Here is a 20,950-nt window from a genome sequence, read left to right as displayed (position 1 = left end):
TGAACAGCGATTGACATTGGACTTAGTTCATTGTTGGCCACATATCATACTCTGGTTGACCCACACTACTGTCCTATCGAGTTTGGTTACAATCGGCACAGGCATAGCCGAGATATGACAATACATTACCCACGATGGTGTGGAAAGACAGATACACGCAGTTGTTGTTGTTGACAGAGACAGACAGACAGAGCTGGTCATTCTTGTCGTTCCCTAACCCCTCCGGAACCAAGGTATAAATCGATTCTTCGCCTGCAGATCTGTCACCATATTATTACTTATTAGCCCTCCAAAAGAAAGGGCCCCCAACATGAGGCTTGCAGGGGGCCACCCACATACCCAGTGGAGGCTCTGTGAGCACACAGACACAAAAGGTCCGTGGGGCCATGCCCCGAAGAGCAGTGATTGGTTGGCGCAAAAGACTGGTAAGAAGGATCTATGGGATTGGTGGAGATGTCGTGGGATGACGTCAGAGCTGGATCTGGATTTGGTGGCGAGCGGTCGTCTCCCCGACATGTTGTGCTCTTGGCTTCATTCTCTCCTCTTGATTTCCGCTCTCCTCCTCTTCATCCTCTCGAGTCCTGGCTTTGACGACGAACGGTCGTGTCCTGACATCGCTCCACTTTGTCTTCTCATGGCTGGCTCACATCGTCTGGCGTTGGTGTTGGTGAACTAGATCGTGAGGACAAGCACGGCTGGAAGAGCGAGCTGCGCACCAAGGCCTGTTCGCTTTGCGCACAAAGCCAGGAGTGAGCGGACCGCGCCAACGCGCCAACCGAAGTGCAGCCTGCGGTTTTCGCGTGCAAGGACGCGGGGCCCGGGACGATTCCTGACGAGGTTCAAGAGCCGATTAGCATTAAGTGCCACAAATCACACATATTTACTTTCCAGTTATTTTTCCATTGTTTGTATTTGAGTCTGTTGGGGGCACTACAGTTCGGACTTTATTTTATCGTGCATCATTTGGTTACCGGCATTTCTTCAATAAAGCCGGCAATTTTTTGTACATGTTACTTCTGTATGGTTTGAGTTAATTTATCCAGGTGCGGAGAAGTCGGGTGGAAGCTGTCCAGGTAAGTTCGTCATCTTCCTTTCCCTCACGTGTAAAGAATACCGTCATTTTTGAATTTAACGCCTCGGAGTTAAAGCTTGCTTGGTCATCCGTGTCGCCCTGCGGTGTTCACTACAGGGTAGTCACACGACAATATAATCACTCGTTCTTGTCACCGAACCAACTCATCCACCAAGTTTCATCCAAATCCACCCATAACTTTTTGAGATATCCTGCTTACAGACAGACAAACATTGGTGTAAAGATAACGTTTGTCCACCTTCGGCACCGCTTTTCTCATCATGCAGCACTTCCTTACCGTTGCAGACTGCGTGAATCAAAAGGAGGCGCAAAGCGGCCCTCCCTTTATATAAGGGATCGTTTCTCTGTATGCAGCTTTAACATGGGGACTGAAAATACGTTTCTCGGCTTCTACTGGACGAAATGAAATCGGCTGCAAATTTCAGAAATAAATGCTTTGTATGTTGAGGTAATATTTTCCAAATTTCAGCAACGTCCGTTTACGCATTCTTGAGTTATATTTAGAAAACCCTCGAAATCAAGTTGGTGTCTGTTCGTCCGTCCATCTGTGCGCCCAAAATGTGTTGGCGCTTATATCTCAAGGACTATACAATGAAACTAGCTGAAACTTGGAATGTACATCGGCCAATAGGTCCAGTTAATGGCTTTTGAAAAAAATTCCATCTTTGTGCTATAGTTTTTGCTTTAAAATTAAATATATATAAATATATATATACATAAATAAATATATACAAATATATACTCTTCAAAATATTATTACACAAATCTGTCATGCTGGCCCATTGGCCTAATGGATAAAGCATCAGACTCCCAACCTGGGAATTGTGGGTTCGAATCATGTCTGGGTTGAATCTTTTTTTCCCCTTACTTTTTCAAGTCTGTTATATCGTCTTCAATAAAGTCTTGTACGATGAACAAATGCATTTTGTTTGTATTTAAAATGTATCTTGTGAAAAATGTGAGGGGCATATAAAAGGCCCCTTTATATGTAGTATGTGCCATGTGGAAAACTATAGAAAAGAAGGGACATTCCATAACTTGTAGAAAATGCCAAACAATACAAAATAAGGGGCATTCAAAAAAATCTCGTGTGCATGCTGTACTACCCTTGTGTTCTGAGGAGGAACTAAGTAATCCTCTAGAAAAGTTCATATAAAGGGGTGCCCTACATCTGGCAAATAAAATACATTTTCTTCTTCATGCAGGTGTATGAATCAATACATTATTATCAATCTTTTCAATGAAATTGAAAGGGAAGCTTCTTCTGTTGTATATAACGTCGGCCGACCTTTACGGTCTGGAGACGGTGGCACTGACAGAGAGACAACAACAGAGGCTGCAGGTTTGGAAGAACAATTGGGTCAGGAGGATTGTGGGAGTGAAGAGGGTGGGTAGAAGGAGGATGGATAAACTGAGGGAGGAGATTGATGTGCAGATGAGCTTGACGGGGAGATTGGTGAAAATACGGTTGAGTTGAGATACCCCTCCTCAAATAACACCGCATTGTGCCTCACCCAATCACCATCAAACCTTTTGTCTGCCCCATCCTTCCCTTTCTCCGAGCTATTCTGAAATCTCTGACACACCTTCAACAGCTCTCCCTACCTCTTCCACCTCTTCCACATCTTACCCTACACCTCCTCCCCCCTGTTCTGTATCCGATGCTCCCCCTTCCTCTTAATTAATGGTATGGACCTCAAACATCCGGGGCCTTTGTTCAAACTTAACTGATCTCTCCATACAGGTTGCATCTGTCAAACCAGACGTGATCTGCTGAACAGAAACTTTCCTCCTTCATGATGTCTCTGATTCCTTAGTATCTCTCCCGGGTTACTCCCTCCTCCGGTATGATAGACCTGAACCTCGTCCTGGAGGTGGGGTTGCTATCTTTATCAAAAACTCTCTTCCTCACTCGCCCTGCACTGCACTCTCTCCACCTCACCCCCAGGAATACCTCTGGCTACGGCTTCCCCTTCGCTCCCACCTCTTGTTCATATGTGTGTTGTACCGTCCACCAAACAGTGATGACTCCATCTACATCTCGCTGTCTGATAATATAGACCAACTTCTATCTACTCATCCCAACTCTCTCTTCCTCATAAGTGGTGATTTCAATTGTCACCATGCCAGTTGGCTGGGTGTGGGCACCTCTCTCACCAGCCATGGCTCCTCAGCAAAGGACTTCTGCGACTCACTGGGACTGACACAATCTGTCAATTTCCCGACCCGGATCTCAGTCAACGGAGCATCTTCTCTTCTGGACTTGGTTATGACTAACTTCCCTGAAAATGTCTGCTGCTCTTCTTCTGCTCCAATCGGATCATCTGATCATGTCCTTGTTAAAGTGAACATCTCTCTGACCATTCTCAGGGAGCCTGCTCAGCGTCGACGAGTCTGGCAATTCACTCAGGCCAACTGGCACGGTCTTCAAGCAGCCATCAATCATCTGGACTGGTCTCCCATCTCTACCACCTCTGACATCAACTCATCCTGGGAATTCTTCCAAAGTAAATTGCTCTCTCTCATGCACAGATTTATCCCATCTTGTCTTCAGTTGTCATACCCTTCCTCCCGTCCATGGTCACGGAATCTTGTGGTGAGGCTGTTGCCCAGAAACAACTTGCCTTCGTCTCCTGGAAAGCAAATCCAACGGAAGGAAATCTCTTTTCCTTTCACAAAGCCCGAAACAAGTGTGTGTCCACCCTCAGGAGCGCCAGGAAACAATATCTCTCCGTTCTCAAGACCGAACTCTCTTATCTGTCTCCCTCTTCCAAATCCTGGTGGCGTCTGGTCAAATCTGTTTCTGGTGTTTGTTCCCCCTCCATCCCCTCCCTTACCTCAAACGGCTACACAGCTGACTCCGCACGTGAAAAAGCTGAATGCCTCAACTCTGTGTTTGCCTCTAAATCTTGTGTCCCAAACCCATCCCTCTGTGTACCCACCATACCCAGTCGTACCCAGCTGCTCCTGGACTCTGTGTCCTTTCCTCCTGACAAGGTGGAAAAGTTTCTGTCAACCCTCGACTCTGATTCTGCAACTGGACCTGACGGCATCAGCCCATGGGTCCTAAAATCATGTTCTGCCGCTCTTTCACTCCCTCTCTCTGTTCTCTTCACCCTCTCTTTTGCTCAAGGTCAACTGCCATCTGCTTGGAAATCAGCCAACATCACCACTTTGCACAAAAAAGGTGCAAAAACAGATCCTAGCAACTACAGACCAATCAGCCTTCTCCCAATTATCAGCAAAGTCATGGAATCCACCATTGCTTCGGATATGAAATCTTTCCTCTTCTCCAATGGCTTGATCTCTGATCATCAATTTGGTTTCAGACCAGGTCACTCTACTCTGGACATGCTGCTTCTGCTGTCTCAACAATGGATGGAGGTCCTCAATGCCAAACAGGAAATTAGAGCTGTCTCCCTCGACATATCACATGCCTTCGATACGGTCTGGCACCCCGCTCTGCTCACCAAACTCTCCTCCTTTGGTATCCATGGAAATCTCCACGCATGGCTGGCGGACTTCCTCTCTAGTCGTCATCAACGTGTGGCCCTGAATGGGTTTCTCTCATCTCCTCTTCCTGTTCAGGCTGGAGTTCCCCAAGGCAGTGTTCTGGGCCCTGTGCTTTTTCTGGTCTTCATCAATGATCTCTCTGACTCTCTTGAAAATCCTCTCTATCTCTTTGCTGATGACTCCACTCTCTGCCGCTCCATTCCTCATCCCTCAGATCGGCAGTCTGCAGCCTCCTCACTCTCTGCAGACCTGGACAAAATCACAGACTGGGCAAACAAGTGGAACATGTCTTTCAATCCTGACAAATCTCACACTTAGGATGTCTCTCCGAAAAGACCGACTGGACAACCCTCCCATCTACTTTCTGAATAATCCTCTCCAAGAAGTTCTGTCACTCAAGCTTTTGGGTCTCACTATCTGCCATGATCTTTCCTGGGAAAACCACATTTCCAAGCTGGCCTCCAAAGCAAGTCGCCGACTGGGCATCCTCCGTCGTGCGAAGTCCTTCCTTGGCACACCTGAGCTCCTCACCACATACAAGGCTTTCATCCGCAGCTCAATGGAGTACTGCTCTCCCCTCTGGGCTGGTGCTCCTGCCTCACACCTAGCTCGTCTTCACGCTGTTGAAACCAAAGCGTTCAGAATCATTGAAATCTCCCGCGATGACGCTATCTCCGAGGGCCTTTCACTTAATCACCGCAGGCAGGTTGGTGGTCTTTCCGTCTTGTACCGACTCCTCTCCGGCCTTGCTCCCCCAGCTCTCTCTGGGCTCTGTCCCCCAAATATTCCTGCAGGTCGCACAAGATCTGCCTGCAACCCTCTTATGGTTAAACTGCCAAAATCAAGACTCTCTGCTCACCTTCACTCCTTCATTCCTCTTTTCTCCCACCTCTGGAACAAACTCCCTCACTCTCTTCAATCCCACTCCTCCCTCCAGTTCTTTAAAACGGCTGTTCACCACCATCTCTTATCTTCCCCAATCCAAAACCTTGATCTTTTCTACCCCCGCTAATTTCACCCCAAATCCACTTTTTTGAGGTGACTTTTGACTTCCTTCCTGGAAGTCCTTTGGTGTCCTTTCGTTTTATACCTATCCTGCCTCCCCCCAGGCCCTCTGCCTCCCACACATCTCCCGATGTCCCTGCCCTCAAATGTTGTGTTTGTGTGCTTCCTCCCCTTCTCTCCCCATCTTGTCGACCGCTCCCCTTTTTATATACTTTGTTTGCTTGTTTGTTTGATTCTGTTTGTTTGATAAATGTTAGCTCTTTCACGAGCCTCGACTCTGTATACAAAAAAAAAGAAAGAAAAAAAAAGATGGGCTGGACACTTGGTGCAGACGGGGGGGAGAGAGAATGGCAAAAAGAGCGCATAGGTTGTGGGATCAAGGTAGGTGGAAAAGAGGTGGACTGTGGCTGAGATGAGAGAATCGTGTGAGGTGGGATATCAGTAAGGTGGGGGTGGTTGGAGAGTGGAGAGAGTTGGATGAGGACAGAGGGGAGTAGAGGAGTTTCGTGGTCAAGGCAGGGCAGGGGCCTGGTGCCATTGGTCCTCACCCCTTATAAAGGGAAGAGGAGGAGAAGAAGAAGTTGTAATTTCTAGCATGAGTTGGGCATTTGTCCATTGGGTGCCAATACAACAACAACAACAACATGCATTTTAAAGGCCATTTTCCCTGCTAGAGCGGGGGTTAGCCTTGCGGTCCCCATGACAATCTTCTCCATCTTGCCCTATTTTCTGCATCTCCCCTTGTTAACCCCCTTGCCCGCATTTCTTCTTCCACCATCTTTAGCCAAGTCTTTCTCGGTCTTCCCCGTCTTCTACTTCCTTCTACATTCATTTCCATCACTCTTCTCAACCAGTCACTTTCATCCTTCCTCAACACATGACCAAACCATCTCAAGCTGTTCAACCAACCATTGGGTGCCAATAAACTCCTGAAATGCAAAACTGGATGACAATAGCCAACAAAGGATGGATATATTTGCAGCAGTTTAAGTGTTTTCCAAGGACGGAAACCATTCAGTGATCCGGGTGCCAGAACTCCACTCTGTCAGAATGCTGGGTCCACCAGAACCATCCAGGAAATATCCCAAGCACCAAAAGATGCCAGGTACATGTGAAATTGGCCAAAGCAGGTAAAGACATCGTCGTGTGTTGGAGTTTCACTTCCCTGGATCTCTATCGCTGCTTTTGCAATCACCCACCAGATCATAAGTGGCCATTGCGTAGTCATGGCAACACCATAGAAAATATAAAGTTTACTAAAACACTGATGTCGTGATACAAAAATACAATAAACTTATGTTGAAATATCGATTCCATCCCATGACCCCTTCTGTTCCTTTCTTTGTCTCCAAGATATAAACGAATGTGATCGTGGGCATCGTTGCCAACATGGCTGCCAAAACATCATTGGCGGTTACCGGTGTTCCTGCCCTCACGGCTATCAGCAGCACGTCCACTGGAACCAGTGCATTGGTACGTCGCGAACACAAGACCCACGAACATATCATATTTTGTTACTCTTTGCAGACGGTTAAACGAACCTCTAAACCCGGAACGAACACACGTTAGACGGACGGAGAAGACGGAAGAAGACAACGACCGGTGCTGATAGCGGGTTCCCGAAGATACTCCAGTCTATCCCAAGAAGACAATAGCTGACAGTGAAACCAGTGATGTTATTGACTTTTGTCTTCCACCAGATGAGAATGAATGCATGAACCCTTCGCTGTGCGGTTCCGCATCGTGTTACAACACACTCGGCAGCTACAAGTGTGTCTGTCCTTCCGGTTACGGCTTTCATCATTCGTCGGGCTTCTGCGAGGATGTTAACGAGTGCTCGTCCACGGGTAACCCCTGCAGCTACGGATGCTCCAACACCAAGGGAGGTTACCTCTGCGGTTGTCCACCTGGTTACTACCGTGTAGGCCAAGGGTAAGTTACCAACGATTGGTTCAAATTCACCGGTTATCACGACACACAAATTAAATAAAGCAGCTGTGGACATTGGATTGTGGGGATGGTAGCTTGTGGTGATGGTCGGTAGCTTGTGGTGATGGTAGCTTGTGGTGATGGTAGGTTGTGGTGATGGTCGGTAGCTTGTGGTGATGGTAGCTTGTGGTGATGGTAGCTTGTGGTGATGGTAGCTTGTGGTGATGGTCGGTAGCTTGTGGTGATGGTAGCTTGTGGTGATGGTAGCTTGTGGTGATGGTAGGTTGTGGTGATGGTAGGTTGTGGTGATGGTAGGTGGATTGTGGGGATGGTAGGTGGATTGTGGGGATGGTAGGTGGATTGTGGAGATGGTAGGTGGATTGTGGGGATGGTAGCTTGTGGTGATGGTAGCTTGTGGTGATGGTAGCTTGTGGTGATGGTAGGTTGTGGTGATGGTAGGTGGATTGTGGGGATGGTAGGTGGATTGTGGTGATGGTAGCTTGTGGTGATGGTAGGTTGTGGTGATGGTAGGTGGATTGTGGGGATGGTAGGTGGATTGTGGGGATGGTAGGTGGATTGTGGGGATGGTAGGTGGATTGTGGGGATGGTAGGTGGATTGTGGAGATGGTAGGTGGATTGTGGGGATGGTAGCTTGTGGTGATGGTAGCTTGTGGTGATGGTAGGTTGTGGTGATGGTAGGTGGATTGTGGGGATGGTAGGTGGATTGTGGGGATGGTAGCTTGTGGTGATGGTCGGTAGCTTGTGGTGATGGTAGCTTGTGGTGATGGTAGGTTGTGGTGATGGTCGGTAGCTTGTGGTGATGGTAGCTTGTGGTGATGGTAGCTTGTGGTGATGGTCGGTAGCTTGTGGTGATGGTAGCTTGTGGTGATGGTAGCTTGTGGTGATGGTAGCTTGTGGTGATGGTAGGTTGTGGTGATGGTAGGTTGTGGTGATGGTAGGTGGATTGTGGGGATGGTAGGTGGATTGTGGGGATGGTAGGTGGATTGTGGAGATGGTAGGTGGATTGTGGGGATGGTAGCTTGTGGTGATGGTAGCTTGTGGTGATGGTAGGTTGTGGTGATGGTAGGTGGATTGTGGGGATGGTAGGTGGATTGTGGGGATGGTAGGTGGATTGTGGGGATGGTAGGTGGATTGTGGGGATGGTAGCTTGTGGTGATGGTAGCTTGTGGTGATGGTAGGTTGTGGTGATGGTAGGTTGTGGTGATGGTAGGTTGTGGTGATGGTAGGTTGTGGTGATGGTAGGTGGATTGTGGGGATGGTAGGTGGATTGTGGGGATGGTAGGTGGATTGTGGGGATGGTAGGTGGATTGTGGGGATGGTAGGTGGATTGTGGGGATGGTAGGTGGATTGTGGGGATGGTAGGTGGATTGTGGGGATGGTAGGTGGATTGTGGGGATGGTAGGTGGATTGTGGGGATGGTAGGTGGATTGTGGGGATGGTAGGTGGATTGTGGGGATGGTAGCTTGTGGTGATGGTAGCTTGTGGTGATGGTAGGTTGTGGTGATGGTAGGTTGTGGTGATGGTAGCTTGTGGTGATGGTAGGTTGTGGTGATGGTAGCTTGTGGTGATGGTAGGTTGTGGTGATGGTAGGTTGTGGTGATGGTAGGTTGTGGTGATGGTAGCTTGTGGTGATGGTAGGTTGTGGTGATGGTAGCTTGTGGTGATGGTAGGTTGTGGTGATGGTAGCTTGTGGTGATGGTAGGTTGTGGTGATGGTAGCTTGTGGTGATGGTAGGTTGTGGTGATGGTAGCTTGTGGTGATGGTAGCTTGTGGTGATGGTAGGTAGCTTGTGGTGATGGTAGGTAGCTTGTGGTGATGGTAGGTAGCTTGTGGTGATGGTAGGTTGTGGTGATGGTAGGTAGCTTGTGGTGATGGTAGGTTGTGGTGATGGTATCTTGTGGTTATGGTAGGTTGTGGTGATGGTAGGTTGTGGTGATGGTAGGTTGTGGTGATGGTAGCTTGTGGTGATGGTAGGTTGTGGTGATGGTAGCTTGTGGTGATGGTAGCTTGTGGTGATGGTAGCTTGTGGTGATGGTAGGTTGTGGTGATGGTAGGTTGTGGTGATGGTAGGTTGTGGTGATGGTAGCTTGTGGTGATGGTAGGTTGTGGTGATGGTAGCTTGTGGTGATGGTAGGTTGTGGTGATGGTAGCTTGTGGTGATGGTAGCTTGTGGTGATGGTAGCTTGTGGTGATGGTAGGTTGTGGTGATGGTAGGTTGTGGTGATGGTAGCTTGTGGTGATGGTAGCTTGTGGTGATGGTAGGTTGTGGTGATGGTAGCTTGTGGTGATGGTAGGTTGTGGTGATGGTAGCTTGTGGTGATGGTAGCTTGTGGTGATGGTAGGTAGCTTGTGGTGATGGTAGCTTGTGGTGATGGTAGGTAGCTTGTGGTGATGGTAGGTTGTGGTGATGGTAGGTAGCTTGTGGTGATGGTAGGTTGTGGTGATGGTATCTTGTGGTTATGGTAGGTTGTGGTGATGGTAGCTTGTTGTGATGGTAGCTTGTGGTGATGGTAGCTTGTGGTGATGGTAGGTAGCTTGTGGTGATGGTAGGTTGTGGTGATGGTAGGTTGTGGTGATGGTATCTTGTGGTGATGGTCGTTAGCTTGTGGTGATGGTAGGTTGTGGTGATGGTAGCTTGTGGTGATGGTAGCCCTGTGGTGATGGTAGCTTGTGGGGATGGTAGCCCTGTGGTGATGGTAGCTTGTGGTGATGGTAGCCCTGTGGTGATGGTAGCTTGTGGGGATGGTAGGTAGCTTGTGGTGATGTTAGGTAGCTTGTGGTGATGGTAGGTAGCTTGTGGCGATGGTAGGTAGCTTGTGGGGATGGTAGGTAGCTTGAGGCGATGGTAGGTAGCTTGTGGGGATGGTAGGTAGCTTGAGGCGATGGTAGGTGGAATGTGGGGATGATAGGTAGCTTGAGGCGATGGTAGGTAGCTTGTGGGGATGGTAGGTAGCTTGTGGGGATGGTAGGCAGCTTCTGGTGATGGTAGGTAGCTTGTGGTGATGGTAGGGTAGCTTGTGGTGTGGGTAGGTAGCTTGTGGGGATGGTAGGTAGCTTGTGGTGATGGTAGGTAGCTTGTGGTGATGGTAGGTAGCTTGTGGTGATGGTAAGTAGCTTGTGGGGATGGTAGGTAGCTTGTAGTGATGGTAGGTAGTTTGAGGGGATGGTAGGTAGCTTGTGGGGATGGTAGGTAGCTTGTGGTGATGTTAGGTAGCTTGTGGGGATGGTAGGTAGCTTGTGGGGATGGTAGGTGGATTGTGGGGATGGTAGGTAGCTTGTGGGCATGGTAGGTATCTTATGGTGATGGTAGGTAGCTTGTGGGGATGGTAGGTAGCTTGTGGGGATGGTAGGTAGCTTGTGGGGATGGTAGGTGGAATGTGGGGATGATAGGTGGATTGTGGGGATGACAGGTGGATTGTGGTGATGGTAGATAGCTTGTGGGGATGGTAGGTAGCTTGAGGCGATGGTAGGTGGATTGTGGGGATGGTAGGTGGATTGTGGGGATGACAGGTGGATTGTGGTGATGGTAGATAGCTTGTGGGGATGGTAGGTAGCTTGTGGGGATGGTAGGTAGCTTGTGGGCATGGTAGGTATCTTATGGTGATGGTAGGTAGCTTGTGGGGATGGTAGGTAGCTTGTGGGGATGGTAGGTAGCTTGTGGGGATGGTAGGTGGAATGTGGGGATGGTAGATAGCTTGTAGTGATGGTAGGTGGATTGTGGGGATGGTAGGTAGCTTGTGGGCATGGTAGGTATCTTATGGTGATGGTAGGTAGCTTGTGGGGATGGTAGGTAGCTTGTGGGGATGGTAGGTAGCTTGTGGGGATGACAGGTGGATTGTGGTGATGGTAGATAGCTTGTAGTGATGGTAGGTGGATTGTGGGGATGGTAGGTAGCTTGTGGGCATGGTAGGTATCTTATGGTGATGGTAGGTAGCTTGTGGGGATGGTAGGTAGCTTGTGGGGATGGTAGGTAGCTTGTGGGGATGGTAGGTGGAATGTGGGGATGATAGGTGGATTGTGGGGATGACAGGTGGATTGTGGTGATGGTAGATAGCTTGTGGGGATGGTAGGTAGCTTGTGGGGATGGTAGGTGGAATGTGGGGATGATAGGTGGATTGTGGGGATGACAGGTGGATTGTGGTGATGGTAGATAGCTTGTGGGGATGGTAGGTAGCTTGTGGGGATGGTAGGTGGATTGTGGGGATGGTAGGTAGCTTGTGGGCATGGTAGGTATCTTATGGTGATGGTAGGTAGCTTGTGGGGATGGTAGGTAGCTTGTGGGGATGGTAGGTAGCTTGTGGGGATGGTAGGTAGCTTGTAGGGATGGTAGGTGGATTGTGGGGATGGTAGGTGGATTGTGGGGATGGTAGGTATCTTGTGGTGATGGTAGATAGCTTGTGGGGATGGTAGGTAGCTTGAGGCGATGGTAGGTAGCTTGTGGGGATGGTAGGTAGCTTGTGGGGATGGTAGGTGGATTGTGGGGATGGTAGGTAGCTTGAGGCGATGATAGGTAGCTTGAGGCGATGGTAGGTAGCTTGAGGCGATGGTAGGTAGCTTGTAGTGATGGTAGGTAGCTTGAGGGGATGGTAAGTAGCTTGTGGGGATGGTAGGTAGCTTGTGGGGATGGTAGGTGGATTGTGGGGATGGTAGGTAGCTTGTGGGCATGGTAGGTATCTTATGGTGATGGTAGGTAGCTTGTGGGGATGGTAGGTAGCTTGTGGGGATGGTAGGTAGCTTGTGGGGATGGTAGGTAGCTTGTGGGGATGGTAGGTGGATTGTGGGGATGGTAGGTAGCTTGAGGCGATGGTAGGTAGCTTGTAGTGATGGTAGGTAGCTTGAGGGGATGGTAAGTAGCTTGTGGGGATGGTAGGTAGCTTGTGGGGATGGTAGGTAGCTTGTGGTGATGGTAGGTAGCTTGTGGGGATGGTAGGTAGCTTGTGGGGATGGTAGGTGGATTGTGGGGATGCTAGGTAGCTTGTGGGCATGGTAGGTAGCTTATGGTGATGGTAGGTAGCTTGTGGGGATGGTAGGTAGCTTGTGGGGATGGTAGGTAGCTTGTGGGGATGGTAGGTGGATTGTGGGGATGGTAGGTGGATTGTGGGGATGGTATGTAGCTTGTAGGGATGGTAGGTAGGTTGTGGGGATGGTAGGAGGATTGTGTGTGGATGGGTGACGACACTGGGCTTGTTGCAGCGCAGGCATGATTGGCCGAATGGCCTCTTCTTGCACCAAAGTTTCTTGTGTATCCTTATGTGTATCGATACAGCACTTGTGTGTGTCGATACATAAACATAAATTCTTTGAATAAGTTCACTTTGTAATTAGTTTGAGAATTCGCTAACTCTTGAAGGTAGACTGGATCAAGGTGGACCCAAGCTGAATGGTCCCTCGTGCATTCCACTCAGAAATGCTCATTACCTCCGCCATTGAAGGTGGATGGAGGTTACGTTTTTGCCCCTCTCTGTTTGTCTGTCTGTTTGTCTGTCTGTGAACAGCATGTCTCAAAAAGGTGTGGATGGATTTGGACAACATTTGGTGGAGAGGTTGGCTGTGACAAGGACGAAATTATTCGATTTTGGTGAAGATCCGGATTTGAATCTTTCAAATCTGAGATTTTTCAGTGATTCTTCACCATTGACAGACAGGGCAAAAAAAATGACATATAGCACGATATCTCAAAAAGTTACGGACAGATTTGGACGAAACTTGGTGGACAGGTTGGGTGTGTGACACGGAAGAATTGTTTCTAATTTGGTGATGATTCGAATCTGGATCCGGATGAGATAATTTTTAAGTGATTCTTCACCATTGAGGGTTAGGGCCAAAACCGAAATTTGCACGATGTCGCAAAAAGTTGTTGATGACGCCTCCAAACTTGGTGTGTAGTTGGGTAAATGACGAGAACAAGCTGATTAGATTTTAGTTCAACTCCTGAGCCAGATCTGACCGATCAGTGAGATACAAAATGTAAACTGTTCAGCCTGGCAGAGTTATGCCCTCTACCGAGTGCCCCTGCCACGCTTGTTCCAAACAAGCTAATGTCTCTTGACACAAACGTTATAATGTCCCCAAGAATTTATCACAACTCCAACTGAAGCAGTTTCTCGCGCATGAGGTTTGCAATGGCAGGTCATCACACAACAACTATTCCGAGAAAATAACCATTTATTGAAAGAATTCACAGTACGACCAAAAAAAAATGGAGAATCACTGAACAATATGGGACTTTTGAAATGATCTAATCCGCTCCAGAATGCTGCGCATACCTCCTTACCATCAATGTTGATTAGGGCATGTTTCCGTACATTGTGCATGTGCATACCTCTTTAGCATCAATGTTGATGAAGGCATGTTTCCGTATATTGTGCATGTGCATATACCTCCTTTGCATCAATGTTGATTATGGCATGTTTCCTTATATTGTGCATGCGCATACCTCCTTACCAACAATGTTGATTAGGGCATGTTTCCGTATATTGTGCATGCGCATACCTCTTTAGCATCAATGTTGATTAGGGCATGTTTCCGTATATTGTGCATGCGCATAACTCCTTTGCATCAATGCTGATTAGGGCATGTTTCCGTATATTGTGCATGCGCATACCTCTTTAGCATCAATGTTGATTAGGGCATGTTTCCGTATATTGTGCATGCGCATACCTCCTTACTATCAATGTTGATTAGGGCATGTTTCCATATATTGCGCATGTGCATACCTCCTTAGCATCAATGTTGATTAGGGCATGTTTCCGTATATTGCGCATGTGCATACCTCCTTACCATCAATGTTGATTGGGGCATGTTTCTGTATATTGTGCATGCACATACCTCTTTAGCATCAATGTTGATGAGGGCATGTTTCCGTATATTGTGCATGCACATACCTCTTTAGCATCAATGTTGATTAGGGCATGTTTCTGTATATTGTGCATGCACATACCTCTTTAGCATCAATGTTGATTAGGGCATGTTTCCGTCATGCACATACCTCTTTAGCATCAATGTTGATTCGGGCATGTTTCCATATATTGTGCATGCGCATACTTCCTTACCATCAATGTTGATTCGGGCATGTTTCCATATATTGTGCATGCGCATACCTCCTTACCATCAATGTTGATTAGGGCATGTTTCCGTACATTGTGCATGCACATACCTCTTTAGCATCAATGTTGATTCGGGCATGTTTCCGTATATTGTGCATGCGCATACTGTTACGGATTCCGCCCTAATTATGGTTGTTATTGTTATCATTGTTGGTTCTAGATATTATGCTTGTTGTGGCTTAAGGGAAAGGGTTATTGTGGTTAAAAGGTTTAAAAGCGCTCCTGGTAAAATGTGGCCGGAAATCGGATCGTAACCCGGAAGAAAAGGGAGCGGAGAAGAAGAGGCATGAGGAGATCGTGAAAAAAGACGTTTTTTGTGGAAGCTCCGGACCGAGCGTACAGTGCGAGTGAACTTTGCGTCCTCGAAAGGAAGTTCGTGCGATAGGAGCTATCGCCGGAGTGCTGTGGAGCCTGCGTAGTCGGGTATCCTCATTGAGGTTCCGGAGTATCCTTGCCTAAAAGCCCCGGTTCGAGTGAAAGCCATCCGCCATTTTCGCCACGCGCGCAACCTTCAGTGAACAGGTTTTGCCACGTCGGCAGGGCATTATTCCCCGGTGGGTTGCCGGGGACGGCTGTGCAAGAAAGTGGCTTTTGAGGATTATAAGGAGACTCGCTAATTTCACCGCAAACATGTACGTCGGAGCGCGTCTTTGGGAGGTTTCCCATTCCACCGCTATTGTGCTGGGTGTTGGACCACGTGACCTATGGGTTGCTTCGATCGTCCACGCCTCAATTGATTGTGATCGGACATTGATCGAACGATCGCTGGAGCAAATCGACCTCGCCTTGGAGGGGTACAGAGACATTGAGGGAGTGCTGTGAGTTTAGGTTATAGACGAGATAAGGTGGTACCATCTTAAAATAGTGATTGTAAGGCGAATTGCTATTATTATTTGTGGCGTGATTCCCGTGTGATTTATAATATATTATTGTTTGTTCATAACCCTTGGTGTGGTTTCATTATTGATTTGATTGATTTCAACCAAGGATAACATATCTTTCTGCCGGGGACCCTCTCTGGGTTCGGAGGTTTACCGAGACCAGAGGATAGGGGAGGACCTCGTAACAGAAATTGGGGGCTCGTCCAAATTGATATTCGTGGGCTCGAAATTGGGTCTGCGTCCAGGATATAAAATTTCCTAAATTTAGTCCGGGAAAGAATTCCCTAACATTCCCAGAATTCCAAAATTTGGAACTTTTTCCAACATTCCTAATTTTTTCCAAAAAAAAAAAAATTCCTTTTTTTATTTATTTCTTGTGTGAAGGTTAACAGGTGGTAACAATAGTCACCATGGAGTTTGGCGCAGAGAAATTTGCAGTGACCCCGAGTGAAGCACAGTTCAGAGCGTTAGTAAAATCGGACCTCGGGAAATTGGCCAAACATTTTAGCTTGGAGGTCCGAACTAATATGAAGAAGGCAGAGATGCAGACAGTGGTGATACAATCTATGGTGGGATTAGGAACATGGGAAGAGGTAGACTGGGATTGGTTACCAGAGGAGCAAGAAAATGTGGAGCTCCGGAAACTGGAGATGCAATTACAGAGCCAGGAAAGGGAAAAAGCAGAGGAAAGGAAAGCAGAAGAGAGAAGAGAAGAGAAACAAGCAGAGGAAAGGAGAGTGGAACGAGAACTCCAGGAAAGGTTAAAAGCAGAGGAAAGGAAAGCAGAAGAGAGAAGAGAAGAGAAACAAGCAGAGGAAAGGAGAGCTGCAAGGGAACTCGAAGCAGAGGAGAGAAAAGCCGACAGGGAGTTAGAGGACCGTGAAATTGCGCGTCAGCAGGAAATTAGACTCAAGGAGCTGGATGTAATGAAAGAACAGGGAGAGGTACCATCCATGCCGACTGGTTCGACACCTAGTCAAAACACCTGGGATGTTGGCAGACATGTGAGGCTGGTTCCACCCTTCAATGAAAAGGAGGTAGCCAAGTTTTTTCCACAATTTGAGAAAGTGGCCCGACTGTTAAACTGGCCTGAGGAGTACTGGTCCATACTTGTGCAAAGTTTTCTGGTGAGTAAAGCTCAAGAGATTTATTCGGCTTTACCGATTGACCAATGTGCAGATTACGAGGTATTGAAGAAACACATTCTCAAACCCTATGAATTGGTCCCGGAAGCTTACCGGCAAAAATTCCGGAGTGCCAGGAGGAGGGAGAGTGAGACCCATGTGGAGTTTGCCAGATTGAAACAGACCATGTTTGACAGGTGGTGTGATTCAAAAGGAGTTGGAAAAGACTTCGAACTATTGCGACAATTGATCCTGGTGGAGGAATTCCAACAGTGTGTCCACGAGGACATTAAAGTTCATCTGGAGGAAAGGAAAGTACCAAAGCTGTATGAGGCAGCAACCATGGCAGATGACTATGCCTTAACCCACAGGATGGGGTTCCACAAACCGAACTTCTCGCCCAGACCTAGCCAGGGGAGCTATGGTACATCAGGGGCGGAGAATGAAAATCCATGGGGGCGGCCTCGAGATGAAAATGAGGACCAATCGGACACCACGACTTCTAGAAATCATAAGACTGCGGTTCCAAGACAGACCTATCGTCCGGGGGGCTCGAGGCAAACCACCGCCCCCATGCCTTGGCAGACCACGAGGTTCTCCTCCGGGCCTCCGGGCCTACTTGCACTTTTTGCCATAAACCTGGACACTTGATGTCCAACTGTTATGCTCTGGGAAAGAAAAATCAGGAGCGGAGTTCGACTCGTATGACTCCAAATGCAATGGCCATTGTGAGAAATCGTCCTCAAACGGGTTACCAACCATTTATTTCAGAGGGGTTTGTGTAACTGGAGGGAGCCTCGACTAACCGGAGACCTGTTCGGGTATTGAGGGACACAGGAGCACATCAATCTTTAATGCTTGAAGGCATCTTGCCATTGTCCGAGGAGACGGCAACTGGTGATAGTGTTCGTTTGCAGGGGATTGGTGGCTGTGCTAGAGCTCCACTTCATGTCATCCATTTGGAGTCGGAGTTGGTGTCAGGACCGGTCACCGTAGGTTTACAAGCCACTCTTCCTGTAGAGGGAGTATCTGTTGTTATTGGGAATGATTTGGCCGGTGGTCGAGTTTATGGTAACCCGATGGTTGTTGAAAAGCCCAGTAGGGGAAATAACACAACCACAGTTAGGGATGGCGACAAAGGTAGCAAGTTATTTGTAGGTGGACTGAACTTCAAAACAAAAGAAGAAGTTCTGACCTCTGTCTTCAACAAATATGGACCGCTTTTGGAAGTGCGGTTGGTAAAAGACAGGGAAACGCAACAGTCAAGAGGGTTCGGCTTTGCCACGTTTGCAAGCACAAAGGACGCCAAAGAGGCAGAGAGGAATTGGAATGGCAAGGATTTGGATGATCGGACCATAGCCGTAGAGAAGGCAGGCCGTAGGCGTCGAGGGGGCTACAGATGAGGAAAACGTGGTCGTAGTATGGGTGGTGGCCGCAATCGATATTATTATGGAGGCTCCCAGAGTGGCGGCAGCTCCCGAAGGAAGGATTGTCAGAATAGTGGCCGAGAAGGAGACCGCTATTCAGGTGACTACAGTGACAAGTGGTCCCACCGTAATTATTATGAAAGTCCGGAAAAATTGAAGCACTGAGTGCTGCGGAGCGGCCGAGCCAAGATTCCTACATGGACTAACCATGAACGCCACGTTCCTAAAGGCGTCCAGGTAGTGAACTTCCCTACACGGATTAACCGTGAACGCCACGTTCCTAAAGGCGTCCATGTAGTGAACTTTCCTGCACGGACTAACCGTGAACTCCACGTTCCTAAAGGCGTCCATGTAGTGAACTTTCCTCCACGGACTAACCATGAACTCCACGTTCCTAAAGGCGTCCATGTAGTGAATACCTCCAGGCCTCACCACCCAACCACCATGGAACCTGGCTTTCAGCTCGGCCTCCCGGGGAAAGTGCTATCGATTTGCTGGCCTTTGGGTTTTTTTTTAATCACAACCCCTTAACCTTCATTCAAGAGAAACTAGAAGTAAAAATCAGAGGTTGATGAGATGGAGTTTGGCTTTGCAGGGGTAACTTGCAAATTGAACATGTAAAGGGCAGGGACAATGTCGTTGCTGATGTTTTGTCCAGAGTGAATTAACTTTGGAAATCTCTGTAAGTTGTTCGAAGTTTTGTTGTTTGATTGTTGGGAAATATTGATTATTGTTGCCCATGGGAATTGAGGATGTGGGTGGTGAGTTTACTTTTGTTGGTTTCAAGAATTTGCCTACAAAGAAAGTTTTCGCTGTGTTCAAACTTTCTTTCTTGAGGGGGGGAAGTGTTACGGATTTGGCCCTAATTATGGTTGTTATTGTTATCATTTTTGGTTCTAGATATTATGCTTGTTGTGGCTTAAGGGAAAGGGTTATTGTGGTTAAAAGGTTTAAAAGCGCTCCTGGTAAAATGTGGCCGGAAATCGGATCGTGACCTGGAAGAAAAGGGAGCGAAGAAGAAGAGGCGTGAGGAGATCGTGAAAAAAGACGTTTTTTGTGGAAGCTCCGGACCGAGCGGTCGAGCGTACAGTGCGAGAGAACTTTGCGTCCTTGAAAGGAAGTTCGTGCGATAGGAGTTATCGCCGGAGTGCTGTGGAGCCTGCGTAGTCGGGCATCCTCATTGAGGTTCCGGAGTATCCTTGCCTCAAAGCCCCGGTTCAAGTGAAAGCCGTCCGCCATTTTCGCCATGCGCGCAACCTTCAGTGAACAGGTTTTGTCACGTCGGCCGGGCATTATTCCCCGGTGGGTTGCCGGGGACGGCTGTGCAAGAAAGTGGCCTTTGAGGATTATAAGGAGACTCGCTGATTGAACCGCAAACGTGTACATCAGAGCGCGTCTTTGGGAGGTTTCCCATTCCACCGCTATTGTGCTGGGTGTTGGACCACGTGACCTATGGGTTGCTTCGATCGTCCACGCCTCAATTGATTGTGATCGGACATTGATCCAACGATCGCTGGAGCGAATCGACATCACCTTGGAGGGGTACAGAGACATTGGGGGAGTGCTGTGAGTTTGGGTTAAAGGACGAGATAAGGTGGTACCATCTTAAAATAGTGATTGTAGGGCGAATTGCTATTATTATTTGTGTCGTGATTCCGGTGTGATTTATAATATATTATTGTTTGTTCATAACCCTTGGTGTGGTTTCATTATTGTTTGATTGATTTCAACCAAGGATAACATATCTTTCTGCCGGGGACCCTCTCGGGGTTCGGAGGTTTACCGAGACCAGAGGATAGGGGAGGACCCCGTAACAATACCTCCTTACCATCAATGTTGATTAGGGCATGTTTCCGTATATTGTGCATGCACATACCTCTTTAGCATCAATGTTGATTAGGGCATGTTTCCGTATATTGTGCATGCACATACCTCCTCAGCATCAAAGTTGATTCGGGCATGTTTCCATATATTGTGTGTCATGAAATTCTGTCGAACGTCTGATCCCAGGTGTCATGCGTCTTTTGCCCGCTATGCAGCCGTTATAAGAACTCGGTGATTCAGCGCTATGATCATACCTGAGACATTAACTGTATGCTATGCTGGTGTATAACTAGATGGTATGTACCGCCACTTTGTTACGGCTTGCTTGTGCTCATATGTAAACTCATTGCTAGTTCAGAGGTATGCTGAATATTGATATGATGTTCGCTGGTTCTCTTTACAGGTATTGTGAGGGATCGAATGATATTAAACTCATGATCTGAGCCAATGTTGTAACTCTTATTCTTACAATATTGTGCATGCGCATACCTCCTTAGCATCAATGTTGATTCGGGCATGTTTCCGTATATTGTGCATGTGCATACCTCCTCAGCATCAATGTTGATTAGGGCATGTTTCCGTATAGTGTGCATGCGCATACCTCCTTAGCATCAATGTTGATTAGGGCATGTTTCCGTATATTGTGCATGCGCATACCTCCTTAGCATCAATGTTGATTAGGGCATGTTTCCGTATATTGTGCATGCACATACCTCTTTAGCATGAATGTTGATTGGGGCATGTTTCCGTATATTTTGCATGCACATACCTCCTTAGCATCAAAGTTGATTAGGGCATGTTTCCGTATATTGTGCATGTGCATACCTCTTTAGCATCAATGTTGATTAGGGCATGTTTCCCTATATTGTGCATGCGCATACCTCCTTAGCATCAATGTTGATTAGGGCATGTTTCCGTATATTGTGCATGCGCATACCTCCTTCACATCAATGTTGATTAGGGCATGTTTCCGTATATTGCGCATGCGCATACCTCCTTAGCATCAATGTTGATTAGGGCATGTTTC

General features: G+C 47.7%; 1 protein-coding gene across 1 annotated transcript in view; it reads left to right on the top strand.

The window, feature by feature from the left end:
• LOC137434504 (fibrillin-2) overlaps window positions 1–20,950 on the top strand; it is a 360,988-nt gene that overhangs the window by 324,266 nt on the left and 15,772 nt on the right. The window contains exons 61-62 of the mRNA XM_068127594.2: window positions 6,965–7,084; window positions 7,312–7,543. Of these exons, the coding sequence (XP_067983695.2) occupies window positions 6,965–7,084; window positions 7,312–7,543 (352 nt within the window). The remainder of the gene's footprint in view (window positions 1–6,964; window positions 7,085–7,311; window positions 7,544–20,950) is intronic.

The sequence above is a fragment of the Myxine glutinosa genome, chromosome 10, assembly GCF_964187855.1.
Source record: "Myxine glutinosa chromosome 10, kmMyxGlut1.1, whole genome shotgun sequence".
Taxonomy (NCBI): domain Eukaryota; kingdom Metazoa; phylum Chordata; class Myxini; order Myxiniformes; family Myxinidae; genus Myxine; species Myxine glutinosa.
This window is presented reverse-complemented; position numbering and strand designations above follow the sequence as displayed.